The sequence below is a fragment of the Tripterygium wilfordii genome, chromosome 15 (assembly GCF_013401445.1).
Source record: "Tripterygium wilfordii isolate XIE 37 chromosome 15, ASM1340144v1, whole genome shotgun sequence".
Lineage (NCBI taxonomy): Eukaryota > Viridiplantae > Streptophyta > Magnoliopsida > Celastrales > Celastraceae > Tripterygium > Tripterygium wilfordii.
In genome coordinates, this window is record NC_052246.1 from 5,842,184 (window position 1) to 5,859,143 (window position 16,960).

Below are 16,960 nucleotides of genomic sequence, written 5' to 3' on the forward strand. Positions count from 1 at the left end.
CCCAATTGTCCCAAAATTTTATTTACATACCACATAAATACTATATTTATACCTTTTTTTGAACATTATAAGTTTATACCAAAAAGTTATAAGTCAACACAAAAAATTGCAATGAAAAGACGACTATACCCTTGATTTGTAAAATATTAAAATATTTGTTGATTAGTTTATACACACATTACCTCTCTAACCCCCAATTCAACCTCACCCTCTCCTACCGATTTAAACAGTGCCCAGACGATTGCTCCGATCGATTATACACTCCAGATTTGACGCCCATTTCCGACCAAGAAGAGGCAAATATCAAGGTGCAACCGTATGGACTTATGAAGGTGCAACTGTATCCATAAATTGCACAGCTGAGAAGCATATTTGCAAACTTTTCTAGATTACTCAAACAGAGTATATTCTTTCTCACAACATAATTAGAGAAATTCAGACATCCAACAAGGGTACAGATTCATAATAGCAGTATCCATGCCAGATGGCTAGTGAAATATAGAGTCCAGATGTAGTTCGGGCACTATCAAAAAGATGAGAACCCCATCTCCAAGTCTTCATTCCCTCTACTTTCTTTGCCAGACATGTAATAATACCTATCCACAATGTCTAGAGTAGGCATGACGCTTTTGTTCCAGGGCGTCTTATTACGGACAATGTGCTAGTAGCCTCTGAGTTAATGCATTCGATTAAGGGCCATAAACGACGTCTAAATCCAGTTATGGCTTTTAAGCTTGACATGAGCAAAGCCTACGATAGAGTGGAGTGGCCAAGTTTGGAAGCGATAATGCTTCGGATGGGCTTTGATGCTCACTGGGTCAAGTTGATTATGTCATGTATCACCACTGTCTCTTTCTCTGTGCTTTTGAATGGGGTTGGTTCTTCCTCTTTTACGCCTGAAAGAGGCTTGCGGCAAGGAGACCCATTATCTCCTTATCTGTTTATTCTGTGTGCGGAATCCCTTACAAACTTGTTGAATGATGCGGTGTCCAGGAGATGCATCCAGGGAATTAGTGTGGGTCGAAATTCTCCAAAGATAACGCATTTGTTCTTTGCCGATGACTCTTTATTATTCTGTAGAGCAAATATTGCAGAATGTGGTGAGATAAGGAAAGTGCTGCATATTTATGAATTAGCAACTGGTCAAAAGATAAACACTGACAAGTCAAGCGTCTTCTTTAGCCCAGGTTTATCAGACCAGATGAAGGAGAACTTACTACAAGTCCTTGGAGTTCAATCCTTTGCTATTCATGAGAAATACTTAGGATTACCTTCGTTGATTGGCCGATCCAAGAAGTCTATATTTAGAAATCTGAAAGACAGAGTTCAGTCTAAGATCAGTGGGTGGAAGGAGCAATTGTTGTCCAAAGGTGGGAAGGAGGTGATGATTAAGGCAGTTGCCCAGTCGATTCCGACCTATACAATGTCTTGTTTTCTCATTCCCAAATCAGTTTGTCATGAAATCACTAGTTGTATTGCTAATTTTTGGTGGGGGCAAGTTGGAGGAAAAAAGAAAATTCATTGGCGTTCATGGGAGAGGTTGTGCTTACCAAAGGAGGAGGGGGGTTTGGGCTTTCGGGATCTGGAGGCTTTTAATCTTGCTTTATTAGCTAAGCAGGTTTGGCGCCTCTTGACAAATAAAACCACTCTATTCCATCGTATTTATAGAGCAAGATACTTTCCTCATGGTAATATTATGACAGCAGTGATGGGGTCCAATCCTTCTTATGCTTGGAGGAGCCTATGGGCTGGTATGGAAGTGTTGAAAAGAGGCATGAGGTGGAGAGTAGGAAATGGGAAAAATATTCTAATAAAAGAAGCACCTTGGCTTCCACAACCTTCCACTTTTAAGGTGTTCTCCCCGATTCCGGAGGAGTGGCAAAACAAAACAGTGCACCACTTAATTGACTCAAGTTTGGGAATGTGGAGAAATGAGACTGTTAAAGAACTTTTTGACCCTCAAGAGGCAAGTCTTATTCTGTCTATTCCCCTAGGGGCCAATTCAGTGGAGGATGAATTATGTTGGCATTGGTCAAGTGATGGTTGCTACACTGTAAAATCGGGATATAGGGTAGCTATGCAAAAGAAAAGGGATCAAAGCCGGCATGGGGCTTCTTCTAGTAATGACTACACCTTCCCTTGGCGAGCGTTATGGAATATTCAGGTGCCTAGCAAGATTCAACATTTCCTCTTTGGCGCTGTACATGGATGCATTCCATGCAACTCAAATTTATACCAAAGACGAGCTATTCCTACTTGTGGGTGTTATCTATGTGGGAGGGAGGAAGAAAATGTGGAGCATGTGTTGATGCATTGTTGTTCGGCAAGGGAGGTTTGGTCAAAAGTTTTGCCATCGGAATATAGGCAATGGGGATGTAGGCTAAAGTTTGTTGACTGGGCTGCTTGCATTTTAAATGATACAGTGCCCTCAGTGCAGGTTGTATTTGCGGTGTTTGCATGGTTCATATGGAATAAAAGAAATGAATTTATTTTTGAAGGCAAATGGATGGCATCTGAGGTGCTTATTAAAAGGGGTAATAGTTATATAGGGGATTATAGGCAAGCTTTGGAGTCACAGGAATTAAGAAGTGGAAATCATGCAGGTCCTTTGAATACTGCTTGGACTCGGCCTCCCAATGGGCTTCTCAAACTCAATGTTGATGGGGCTTGCTTCAAGGACAAAGGTGCCTCTGGTGTGGGTGGTGTCTTGCGTGATGATAGAGGACAAGTGAGGTTAGCTTTTTCTTGCTACCAAGAAGGTTTGCTCGACCCGGTGGCTGTGGAATCTCTTGCAGTGCTGGTTGGTCTGCAGGTGGCCAAAGAGCATGGTTTTCGTGAGTTTCAGCTTGAGTCCGACTCAGCAATAGTTTGTCGATTTCTTGCTGATCGTTCTTTTATCCGTGCTCCTGCTGGAGCGGTGCTTCAGTCGTGTCTTACTTTGATGGAGGATTTGTGTATTTCTTGTTGCGCTCATGTTTCCAGAAATTTGAATCAAGCTGCTCACCTCATGGCAAGAAACTCTTATTGTAATCTAGGTCTTAGAGTGTGGAGGGATGTACTGCCAGTTTGGGTTGTTCCTGGACTGTAACTTCTCTTGTTTGGTTTTATAAAATCGTCTTTTACATCAAAAAAAAAAAAGAGTAGGCACCTGACAAAGTCTGGTTGTACTAAGAAAACACAAGTAATAAGAGTATGAGCATCAAAATACGCTGAAATGAAAATGAAAGGCAGAATACAGCCAACTTTTTTCTCTTTAGAGAATTCTGGTGTAAATTTAATAGTCTCCAATTAAATATGTAAATATTATTTATTTTAAATTTTTAGTTTAAGAGTTAATATGTTATTGTATATAAGAATATTTATGTAATTACAAAAAATCATGTGTTAACTCCAAAGGGGTTGGCTTTGGTAATAAGTTGTCAAGAAAAATGGGAAAAAAAATCAAGCGATTCCTTAGTGCCTCTCCAATGGCAGTAATCAAAACACTCGTTTGATTGCTGCTACGATACTGTGATGATCATTTGATTTCTCAATAAATCACAAACTCCAATCCAAGTAACCCAATGAGTAATCATATTTCAAATTAACCCGTTTTAAAACAGCTCCCAGCTCTATACATCCAACTTTGTAAATCAGTCGCAAGTCCATTTCTAGATCCTTCAAGCACACAGCTCCCAGCTTTGTATTCTCCCCCTATAAACAGCGAAGGGCAAGTCCATGGAGTCGAGTAGAGCAAGAAAACAAAAAAGGCAGCACAAAAACTAGGGACGATCGGGACTGAAGGTGATTAAGCTCTCCTATGGAGTTTGGGAGAGCTTCAGAAAGCAAATCGATTAAAGGAGGCGAAGTCGCTTTGCTGCTGTGACCGTTGGGACTTTGTCGCCTTCATTTGTATCCTCATATCTCATACAACTATTTATCCATAATACTGCCAGCTAGATATATAAGAAAATAATAAAAGTTTGCAACAGTGTAATAAAACGTAATAAGAGGTTAAAACAATGTAATAAAGGTCTGTGCACAGCTGCTGAAATTGCCAGAAAATCCTTGACTTGGATCTTGTTGAATTTTTGTTTTCCGACGACATTGAGAGCTGATTCCGATTTGTCTCACTACCTTGAGTTCGATTCCGACGAGTTTAGCTTGCCACAGATAATTTGGACGCTCCTATAAAAATATCAGCAATAGGTCTTGTTGGAAAGTATTTTGCATGTTAATTCTGAGTATGCAATTTTTTCCGAAATCTAACATGTAATTTGAGAAATAAAATGTTTTGAACTTTAGGTTAAGAAAAGAAAAGGTAATTATGAATACTTAGAGATGTTTGGTTATGTACAATAGATATTGCCGTCTTTTTATTTTGTCTTTTACGGTGTGTCTTATTGATTTTTCAAGACAAATGGAAGGCGCAAAAGAGACATGCTAAAGATGCAATCGAGCAATTAAGGACCCAAGCAAACATACAAGAAAAACAAACACTAACGACCCAAAATGCAAGCCTTTAGATTTTTGTATGGGATATACCTAGAAATTTAATTGAAAACATCGATTAGGGAAACTTGACATGCTTGTCATGTAACTGTCAGACAATTTCATTTGCGAAGAAAACAAAGTATTTTTCTTTACTTTAAACCTATATATACATATCCTGTTACCATTTGGAGCTTGTGAATGAAAAACCACGAGTAATTCTTATTATTGCTCTATGTTTCTCTATGTGAGTCTTGTATATCCTCAATATTCAACATACTATGTGATGCTGATCCTACAAATGGTTTCACCCATGTAACTCTAAGAAAAGAAGCATGGGGATTATACAAACCATACGATGTTCCACGTGAAGAGCGTTATAGTTTCAAAAATAAAATCCAGAGGCTATGGGTCTACGCCAACGACAAGCCATATTCCGTTAGTAGTCCCACCCAGCCACGCACTGAACAAGGCTTATGAGTAACGCACACTTTTAATTATTTCTCTCGTAAATAGATCTTACATTTTAGTGCATATATATATGTATCATTATCTATCTATATCAATATATTTATGTATTCATCATCATCATATGACTATTGTCCCAAAAGGTTTAGGTCATACTTTTAACAACTCCTATTAATTTTTTTATTACTTCTAGCTATATGTTCATAGGTATTCCTCTTCTCTTTTACCATCTCTTAAACGAACTCTCGCAATTTTTCTCATTTTTTAGTAACTGAGAATTCCCTACTTCAACATGCCCACCAGACAATTGGGACAGCTCTAAACTCGGACAGTCAACTTAGTCCGCTCCATGTTGGTGACAATTAAGATTGGGCCGAAGTCCGTGTGTGAAAAAACGAAGCGAAAGCCAGAGAGTTAACTCCACAAAACTTCCCATCATGCCTTTGGTCCATTCAAGGAAATAACGCCGAATCTGCTGGCGTGGGAGTTGAACAATCAATTTTTCTTACTATCACACTACTATCTTATGTTGTACATGCTCATACTTTCTTAAATGGTTTCTTGCTATAGTTATGCGCTCGTATCTGTATTGACATCTAGAATTAGGTATAACCTAATATATATGAAGAAAATTTTTCTTGCTATATGTTCTTAATTAGGTATTCCTCTTCTTGTTCACTTTCTTTGGTATTCCGCTATAGTTATGCGCTTGTATCTATATTGACATCTGGAATTAGGTATAACCTTATATCTACGAAGAGAATTTGATTAATTGTTTTGTAGGATCATCACTATTCTTCTGGTGTTTGGCAATTCGAAGCCGATAGGTTTGTGCCGAAAGGAACATCCGGTGTAACAATATTTCAAATTTTTGGCGCGCCAAAGAAAACCGGTCATGCCACAACTCTGACGTTGCAGATATATGATGGGAACATGAAGTACTATAATCGAGATTTGGTGGCTCCTAATATTTACTTACGATAAATGGTTTAGACTCAACGTAATCCATGATGCGGATCGAAGAACATTGACTGTTTTCCTTGACGGTGCTAGAAGTTTTCAACGGTGGACAAAGGTCGAGCTCACTTCTTCTTCAAATATGGAGTTTATGCTACACCTGCTAAAAGTTACTACATGGAGTCGAGGTGGAGGAACGTTAATATATATAAGAAGTAATTAGAGAATGTAGGTAGCTTAATTACTGTTGTACATGAAAAATAACCTATGTATATAACACTTATTTCATCTACTTCTTTTGTTTTGGCACTGATGATTCATTTGATGCAAGACCTGACTTTACTTGTCGACGACCCTACACTTGGGGTAAGTTTACACACGTATATTTTTGTGTCGGTCACACTCCAAAAAGGGTCTCTGGTCTGTTCGGTTAGAACTCTCTTGGATATCCGCTGTTCTAATCCTGAAAATGACAAAGGTCAGTAAGCCTCACAGTAGTGGTTTGGCCGCAGACTCTGTAATGTTCATGTTAGTCTCAAGATTATCACCAACCAAATATTTAATAAGAAAGTAGTGCTCAAAAAATTACCTTGAGTATCTCTTTTCCTTTCATAGTGAGTGAATTAAATGTCAATCCCCTAATCCGGCTGATCTCTCAAAATTGTTATGCCAAATCTCTGATTTGTTGGAGAAATTTCAGCAATATAAAATGTTGGAGAATTTTCGGCAATTTAGATTTTGCTTCAAGGCACGGATTAACGCTTTCCTTAAAGTGTTATTTGCCTCCACCAATTGGTGTGCACAGGATAGCAGCAAATACACTTCCAAGATACAATGAAGCACCACGTATTTAACGTTTGATGTTCGGCCTTTGTACAAAGGAAGAACACCCAAGAATGACCAAGAAAAACAGAACTTTAACAAGTGTTTGGAATTCTAGTTTGCAAGAATAGAATCCAAGTTTGAAAGTTTTTGAGATGACTTTTTAATTGTTCTTGAATGTCTTGAAATGATGTATTTATAGAGAATAACACACCTTTTGGTGAAAGGTTGTGTTCAAAACAGAAATACACCTTTTGGTGAAGGGTTATGTTTAAAAAGAAAGACATCTCTTGTCAAAAGAAACACACCTCTTGTGAAGGGTTGTGTTCAAGAGAAGTTGTAAGAGAAGAGTTGTGTCCATTGGTATGAAACTACCAATGTAAAAATTTTTTTTACTATTTTGAAAATATTTCAACATTCCTCCACCATTTTCAAAATACGGATGAAAAATTCACTTGTTGTGTTTATTTGAAAATTTGTGCATAAACAAAGGTGTCTTTAGGACTTGAACCTTCATGTAGTGTATGTATATCAAGGTTATTCAGGATGACATTGTAGACGAACTTTGAACTAGTGATCCTTTTCGAATAACCGGACACACAACACACACAAACTTTCGATATAAAGGTCATTCTTATTTGCCGACGCGTGGATTGGCCTTGCATCTGTATCCTATTTTAGTGAGCGCTTTAGAGACAAGTCCAAGTCGCATAGAAAGCGGCACCACTTTCGACACTCACATAGGTAAGCTTATCAAAGGTACTCCTATAAGTATAATACCTCACAAACTTTGTTATAAGCTTATTAAGAACTTTATAGCTCAACCTCCTTCTTTACCTTATAGGTCCAAAGCACTTTTTCCTTGGGATGTATATACACTTCAAGTACTTTCCATCACCTAATATGATGTACTTTGCTCATTGAACTCAAGAACATGAAATTTTCAAGTGTTGAGTTGAGTTTCCACCATTGGTGATTGTTTAGTAATGGACTTTAATCCCATCCCTTTTGATGTTTTCCACACCATATCTCTTGCTAGACTTTTGGTTAATGGATCAGCCAAATTTTGACTTGACGTTACAAAATTTATTGTTATGGTACCATCTGTTATCCATTGTCTCACCATACTATGTCTCAAACCAATATGTCTAGACTTGCCATTATAAACTTTACTATAGGCCCTTGATAGTGTTGCCTCACTATCACAATGTATAGATATAGGCGCCATTGGTTTGGGCCAAATAGGAATTTCAAATAATAAATTCCTTAACCATTCAGCTTCTTTACCACAAGAAGCTAAAGCTACAAATTCTGATGCCATAGTCGAATCTGTTATACATGTTTGCTTCTTTGAGCCCCATGCTATAGCTCCTCCACCAAGAGTGAAAATCCATCCACTAGTAGATGTATGATCATCAAGCTCGGTGATCCAACTAGCATCCATGTATCCTTCCAAAACTGTTGGATAACCACAGTAATGGATTTCATAATTCATAGTGTTCTTTAAATATTTTAGAACTCTACACACAGCTTGCCAATGGATATTGCTAGGGTTAGATGTATACCTACTAAGCTTGCCCACAGCAAAAGCAATATCAGGCCTTGTTGATGTCATGGCATACATTAAGCATCCAATCACTCTAGCATATTCTAATTGATTAATAGCACTTCCAGTATTAGTATACAACTTCAAGTTTGGATCATAAGGTGTGTTCACAGGGTTACAATCAAAATGATTGAATTTTTTAAAAATTTTCTCAATTTAATGTGATTGGGTTAAAATTAGTCCATCTTGATTTCTCAAGATTTTAATACCCAAAATCACATCGACTTCACCCATGTCTTTCATAGCAAACTTTGATGATAAAAATTTCTTGACATTTTTGATACTTTCAAGATCGGTACCAAAAATTATCATGTCATCAACGTAAAGGCAAATAATTACGCCTCTACCTTTAGTGAATTTGCTATATACACACTTGTCGGATTCATGTATACGAAATCCATTTGACAATATAACTTGGTCAAACTTTTCATGCCACTGTTTTGGAGCTTATTTAAGTCTATATAATGACTTAATCAATTTACATACTTTAGATTCTTGACCGGGCATAACAAATCCCTTAGGTTGTTCCATGTAAACTTCCTCATCCAACTCACCATTTAGGAATGCCGTTTTGACATCCATTTGATGAATTGGAAATTTATAAATTGATGCTAAGGCTATCAAGGCTCTTATAGTTGCTATTCTAGCAACGAGAGCATAGGTGTCAAAGTAGTCTATGCCTTCATTTTGTGTGAAACCTTTGGCTACTAATCTTGTCTTGAACTTATCAATAGTTTTCGTTTTCTTTTTGAAGATCCATTTACAACCTATTGGTTTTGAACCCTTAGGTAAATCGACTAATTTCCAAGTCTTGTTACCCATAATTGATTCCATTTCATCATTAATTGCTTCTTTCCAAAAAGCAGCGTCTTGAGATTTCATAGCTTCCTCATAGGTGAGAGGATCCGGTTCTATATTTTGAGAAACCGCTATTTGTCTAGAAAGTGTATCTCTAGAACCTTCTACTAAATAGACAATGAAATCCGGTCCAAAAGACTTAGCTACTCTAGCTCTTTTGCTTTTCCTATCTAAAATGGGTTGTATAGGTTGAGAGCTTCCACCACTTTCATTATTAAGTGATTCATCACTTAAATTAAACGGTGCTGATGTTATTTCATCCAATTCACTAGTTGCACTACGTTTTTGTAGCGTTGTGAATCTTTCCTCGTAAAAGAATGCATCTCTTGATTCAATTACATTACTCACATTAATGGAATCATTTGATTCAATTACCAAAAATCTATATGTCTTACTATGTTTGGCATATCCAAGGAATATACATTCAATTCCTTTTTCTCCCAATTTATTTATCTTAGGTTGAGGTAGCCTAACAATGGCTCTACACCCCCACACCTTTAGATATTTTAAATTTGGCTTTCTTTTCTTCCATAGCTCATATGGGGTTATAGTAGTCCTTTTTAATGGGACCCTATTTAAAATATGACAAGCCGTTAATAAAGCTTCCCCCCAATAGTCATTACTTAGTCCGGAATTAGATAACATGACATTAACCATTTCAATCAAGGTCCTATTTTTCCTTTCGGCTACACCATTTTGTTGTGGTGTATAAGTTGTGGAAGTCTCATGAATCAATCCAATTGATTCACAATAAGAAGGGAATTGATATTCACCTCCTCTATCCGACCTTAGACATTTTATTTTAGTGCCAAGTTGATTCTCAACTTCTGCCTTAAAAATCTTAAATTTTTCAAGGACTTCATCTTTTGTATGCATTAAATAAACATAGCAATATCTAGAAAAATCATCAATAAATGTAACGAAATATTTTTTACCACCTCTTGTAGGATTGCCATATAAATCACATACATCACTATGCACTAATTCAAGTAAAGTAGATATTCTATTTACTTTAGAAAAAGGCTTTTTTGTTATTTTTGTTTTCATGCAAATACTACATTTTTCATTCATATCATTAGTGCATGTTGGAATTAATTCCATGTTAGCCATACTATTTAGTTTAGCAACATTTATATGTCCTAAACGATTATGCCATAAAAATAATGAATCAACCATATAAAGAGAAACAATATTCTTATTAATATTAAGATTAAACATCCCCTCATACAAATAACCCTTTCCCACAAAGACATCACCCTTTGACAAAACAAACTTATCGGACTCAAATACAAGCTTGAAACCATGCTTGCTAAGTAAACTAAAGGAAACAAGATTCCTCCTAGTGGAAGGAACATGATACACATTGGTGAGGGTTAAAGTCTTCCCACTTGTGAATTCTAGAATAACTTCACCATTGCCTTTGATTTCGGCGGTAGTGGAGTTGCCCATGTAAATCACATTGCTATCCTTTATCAGCACATATTTAGAGAACATAGACTTGTTTTTGCAAACATGCCTAGTTGCCCCAGAACCAATCCACCAATTTGTGTCATCCTCAATAGAATTGATTTCAGAAATCATAGCCACAAAGTTGTTATCTTTTGGCTTATTTTCTTCTTGCTTCTTTTTGAAGCTATAACAATCCTTCTTGAAATGACCACTTTTCCCACAATGGAAACATGTACCCTTGAGCAGCTTCTTGTTCTTTTTGAACTTGGCATTAGTCTTCCTTTTCTTGTTTCCATCCTTGAGTGATGTGCCTTGCTTTGAGTTTTGGCCTTCTTCCATCATATGAACCTTTGAAGAATGTTCTTCAATTCCACTTTGATTGCTTCTAAAAGCCTCTTCAACTTGGAGATGTTGCCCAAGTTGATCCAAATTCATGTCATCCTTTTTGTGTTTTAAGGATTTCTTGACATCTTTCCATGATGGAGGGAGTTTTTCTATGATGGAAGAAACTGAAATGGACTCATCCATATTCATGTTGTGTTGAGTGAATTGGTTAAGAATATGCATAATCTCATGAAATTGCTCCATAATAGATCTACCATCTACCATTTTGTAATTCATGAATTTACCAACAGGAAACTTCTTACTTGTAGCATCTTCGTTAAGATATTTAGTTTCCAATGCGTCCCATAATTCCTTGGCGGTATCCTTGCTTTGATAAATGTCGAAGAGAGCATTGGACATTGAATTGCAAATGTGGCCCTTGCATATGTAGTCATCTTGCTCCCATTTGAGTCTTGTACGAGTTTGCTCCACGGTTTCTTCATCTCCTTGTGTTGGCTTTGTGGTGGTGAGTACGTACACAACTTTGAGACTTGCTAAAAGGAAATGCATCTTCTTTTGCCAACGACGAAAATTAGAGCCATCAAACCTCTCTAATTTGACAAAATCTGAAGTAAATTCTCTCAATGAACCAGCCATAGAAATAACACTTTAAGATTGTGGGAGAAATTTCAGCAATATAAAATGTTGGAGAATTTTCGGCAATTTAGATTTTGCTTCAAGGCATGGATTAACGCTTTCCTTAAAGTGTTATTTGCCTCCACCAATTGGTGTGCACATGATAGCAGCAAATACACTTCCAAGATACAATGAAGCACCACGTATTTAACGTTTGATGTTCGGCCTTTGCACAAAGGAAGAACACCCAAGAATGACCAAGAAAAACAGAACTTTAACAAGTGCTTGGAATTCTAGTTTGCAAGAATAGAATCCAAGTTTGAGAGTTTTTTTAGATGACTTTTTAATTGTTCTTGAATGTCTTGAAATGATGTATTTATAGAGAATAACACACCTTTTGGTGAAAGGTTGTGTCCAAAACATAAATACACCTTTTGGTGAAGGGTTATGTTTAAAAAGAAAGACATCTATTGTCAAAAGAAACACACCTCTTGTGAAGGGTTGTGTTCAAGAGAAGTTATAAGAAAAGAGTTGTGTCCATTGGTATGAAAGTACCAATGTAAAAATTTCTTTACTATTTTGAAAATATTTCAACATGATTTAGTGACCGATCACTCTCGAAAGTTATGATTTCATGTTAACAAAAAAGTTTCTCTCCCTAATTACATTTTGGAATTGAGTAGGTTTAAATTGTTCTCCTAACTTAATCTCTCTCTCGAATTATCATTGACAGACATCAAATTGTGTGTGTACTTACCCCAAGTGTAGGGTATTGTCAAGTAATAAACCAGTGAGTCTGGTATCGATCCACGAGGAAGCAATGCAAATTTGGTGGTGAATGTTATGCAAATGTCTAACTAACACTAATAAACACAATGAATGTCAAATAAAAGCAAGTAAATGAGATGGGCCGAATGACTCGGTAGCATGAGCAATTTTGTAATCAAAGTAAATAAGAATTGGATTTAAAACAACTAATTAAAAACATATAGTCTCTAATTCATCCAGGTGGCTACTCGGTTCTCATACTCAATGTATCATTGCAAACACACACAACCATACACAATGCGTTGTGTGATACTATCAATCATGCATATGCAAAAAGAATTGGGATATAAGACTTCAATCATTACATGTAGGCCATCGAGTCTTTTAATCTACGATGAACGCAAAGGGATAAGCACTTAATATTATGGATTAATGTTCCCTTTGGGACTCGACTTGGCTAACATCCTAGTTTCACACTCAAAGATCAATTAACCATAACTCTCCCATTCACATTCCTAAATTAACCCAAACCCCCATCATCAATACACATAATTAATAGCTATGTAAGGGAAAACTCGATTAATTAAGGAAATCATGCAATGGATTTAACAATTCTCAATCGAACACATTAGATGCAATCCCTAAACTAGACAATCCAAGAGTACAATCAAATATTTAATTCTCATATATCCAATCACACAACTATCACGAAATTAAAAGAGAGAAATCAAAGCTACGATTCTTTGAGCATACCTTGAGTAATCGAAACCTTGCACCCTCCGTTCGGGACTAGAAACTAGAAAGGAAACTTAGCCACTCATCATAATGGATATAAACATCAATTTTATAGATGAAAATCAATGTTTACAAACAAAATCACAAGAACCAAACAAAACCCTAGAGAGAGAAAGAGAGAGAAATTATGGAGGCTAGATGTTCAAGAGTGAGTGAATGAATGAGGTAGAAACCCAAATCCTAGGGTTTTCCCCTCTTTCTACAATGAAAAATACCTAATTACCCTTACAATATCGTCCCCCATTGGTTACAATTAAGAAATACCCGAAAAACCCTTCAAAAATCTATGTTGCAGTTGCTGGTTCGCGACAAGGTGTCTGGACGGCTTAGGAAGGTGTTCGGACACCTGGGCTTCATCAAGTCTTCGTTATAGGCTCTATTTCATTTTTCAAAGGAAGTGTCCGGACACCTAATGTGGGTGTCCGAACACCTTGGGAGGTGTCCCAACACCTCACAGCAAAAAATGCCCAAAAAGTGCTCCAACTTGCCCGAACAAGGTCTGATTCCTACAAAACCAAAGGGAAACATTTGTATGTGTAAAACTAAGTTAAAATTCAATAAAATACATTAGCTAAGTGCTAGAACATCCTAATTAAAGGACATTGGAACCTCAAAATAGAGGTTCAATCACATACCTAATTACACATTGATTTTACTTTTACGCGTAATTGATGCACTTAGCGTACATACAAGAGAAACAGTTGTGAAATCAATGAATACAGGGTGGCTGGTGGTTTATTCCAAGAAGAACAAATAAAAAGAAACATAGATTTTAAAGTTTTTGTCATGTTTTATTGGATGGTATAGACCTCTTTTTTTTATATATATTTCTCCATCATTCGATGAATTCTATCAACTAATTAGGCCAGCTAATTGTGTTCTTTTTTTTTTCTTGCTCTCTACCCAGCAAGGAAAAAAACATTTTAATTCCTTCATAGAATTCAAATGCAATGAGTTAAACGTATTTCTCATGTATTCATGGCTAGAAAACAACTTGATAAGCTTTAATTTCATCACCATTGACACAAATTTTTATGTTCAATATTTTTAAAAAAGAAAAGCCAATTATCTTCCTAATCCATCAACTTTTTGTTCTGATTTCAGGTTCACAGAGCTCAAGATAGAGAGGCCAGGTGACCGAGAAAGATGAACAAATCTTATTGTTTCAATTTGTTTCTGTGCGGGACTCTATTGGCTTCATTTTTCAATATGTTATGCGATTCTGTTGCTGATCCTACGGATGGTTTCACCCCTGTAAGACTAACAGAAGATAACTTTAACTTACAGAGACCATATGATGTTCCATTGAGAAAACGATACAGTTTCAAAAATGGTGTAAGGCGATTATGGGTCTACGCTCATGACAAATCTCATGCCCCTGAGAGTCATACAAAGCCACGCACAGAAGTTCGCATTAAAGTAATTTCATTTGCTTCTCTAAGTCCCTATTCGCCTCTTATAAATAAAATTATTGTAAGCGATCATACGAGCACTAATGCATCGGATTCCATCAAAACCCGTACCATGCTATCGATAGGTAGGAATTGGTCGGAGCCTATGCTGTCGTTAGGGTATATCCATCAAAGTTCAGGGACTTGTTTAGCCTAAAATGAAGTTCTGGGCCTTAATCGACTCATTCGTCAAAGTTCAAGGGTCGAACTGATTCTTCTCCCTAGAAATTAATCATGAGTTGTTATTCCATAATTGCACTAGAATAGCTGATTTATATCTTTTCGGCTCAACTATCAAAACCGATGACTTTGAATCTGAGTTTTTCTTGATTTCAAGGTTTTTTTTTCCCAACCGAGTAACCATTCAACCCAACATATCAAAATAGTCGGCACCACATTAACGACACGTATGACTGGGCCAAAGCCTATGTGGATAGGAGCCCAGAAGTGGGACAAGCCCACAAAACTAGGGTTACACAAATCAAGTAGTTAGCTCAAACTCACGACCTCGGGCACTAAATCCGAATAGATAACCAACTAAGCTATCACCAAGTGGTTATTATGAGGTTTTTTTTGTTTAGTCATGAACTAGCCAGTTGATCCTAATCCTGTTTTCATTCTACGTCGAATTATCATCACATCGAACTAGCTATATATTTTAAATATCATCTTCTGCATAAATACCTAGTGGAGCATGTTTAGGTGCGAGAAGACGATGAATCACAAATAATTTGATTTATGCAGGGTCTTGACTATTCATCTGGAGTATGGCAATTTGAGGGCAATGCGTATGTACCAAATGGAACAACTGGTGTGACTATATTTCAAATCTTTGGTGCGCCCAAGCATACTCACGCTACAACTATGATGCTGAGGATTCATGATGGGAACATGAGATATTACAGTAGAGACATGGTTTCTCCGGACATTTACGATCGATGGTTCAAAGTTAACGTGATCCACGACGTGGATCGAGGAGAAATCTATGTGTTCATCGATGGTGTTCAGAAGTACCAAACCAAGGGTAGAGGGCCTGGCAAGTTCTACTTCAAGTGTGGTGTTTATGCTCAAAAGAATATGAGCAACTACATGGAGTCGAGATGGAGAGACATCAAAATATACAACAAGTACTGATTATATACAATGTGTCTCAACAGCATTTGCACAAGTAGCTAGCTCTTTTGGATAATGAAAACTTACTTCAGATTTGGCCAAAATAAGAGTTGCATCAGAATCTGTTGCAATTATGTATAATAGAGAATTGCAATAGTGATTCTCTACTTCTAGGTAATTACTATAGCAATCTGAGCTAAACTCGTAGTTTTGCATAACAAGTTGAGATACCACTAAATTGTTCAATGTATTACCCTACCCTACTAGAGTTTCTGAATTTTGTAGAGGTCCATCGGAAGTTCAAATTGTACAAAATCAATGAACAGTTAACTATCCAAATATGAAATATAAGCTAAAGAGAAAACATTCAATTTAGTAGAATAAATTTCTGAACAGTAATAATGGAACCCCAGCTTCTAGACCTATATGCTTCTATTTTCTATTTTGTACTATCTGATCGTGTGTTTGATTGTCATTTTGGAACAATCTGTTATGATTCAAAAAAAACTATCGTATATGTCATGGTTCATTAGTTCGACTGGTTACAAATATCTAAATTGGAGATTTTTAGATACCTTTTCAAATCTATTGTAGATACTAAGCAGCAGTCAAAAATTTGTATTCATTTTTTGGGATATTATGCATGGATCAGATATATCATGACGAATTCTTCAGACATATATGAACTTTCAATGGGTGATTTGGTACATATACAAGGAAAATATTGCCTACTACTATAGGGTCTGATTTGTCCATTTCTTTTTTAAAAAAAGATGTTTATCAAGTGCCAATGCCACATAGCATTAGACTTACATTCAACTCGCCATGTAGGTTGTCTGTCCGGCTTATCTAATTGGAACAAATTTGAATTTCAAATTACTGACTTAAACATTTGAAAATTGGGTGACACAGTAGAACGGGTTAATACCACTTTTGCATACTGAAAGATAGTCAGTGTTTCAATTTGCACACTGTTATTTAAAATGTTTCAATTTGATCACCCAATGATAAAATTGTTTCAACTTGGTCTCTCGGACAGATTTTCTCACTTTGAGACAGTAAAACTGCACATGTGGCACATTAACTGTTCAAATATTGATTGTCACATGTACAGTTTGACTGTCCCAAAATGGAAAAATCTACCCGAGAAACAATTTTATCATTGGGTAACCAAATTGAAACATTTTAAACAACAATGTACAAATTGAAACATTAACTATCTTTCGGTATGTAAAAATTGTAT

General features: G+C 36.5%; 1 protein-coding gene across 1 annotated transcript; it reads left to right on the forward strand.

The window, feature by feature from the left end:
* Nucleotides 1–14,299: 14,299 nt before the first annotated feature.
* LOC119979796 (citrate-binding protein-like) lies at nucleotides 14,300–15,738 on the forward strand. The gene is made up of 2 exons (XM_038822428.1): nucleotides 14,300–14,572; nucleotides 15,349–15,738. The coding sequence occupies exons 1-2, from the start codon at nucleotides 14,300–14,302 to the stop codon at nucleotides 15,736–15,738; spliced, it is 663 nt and encodes a 220-aa protein (XP_038678356.1).
* The last annotated feature ends 1,222 nt before the right edge of the window (nucleotides 15,739–16,960 follow it).

Coding starts and splice junctions, on each gene's coding strand:
- LOC119979796 (XM_038822428.1), top strand. CDS start 14,300: ATGAACAAATCTTATTGTTTCAATTTGTTTCTGTGCGGGACTCTATTG. Junction 14,573..15,348: donor GCACAGAAGTTCGCATTAAA/GTAATTTCATTT, acceptor TGATTTATGCAG/GGTCTTGACTATTCATCTGG.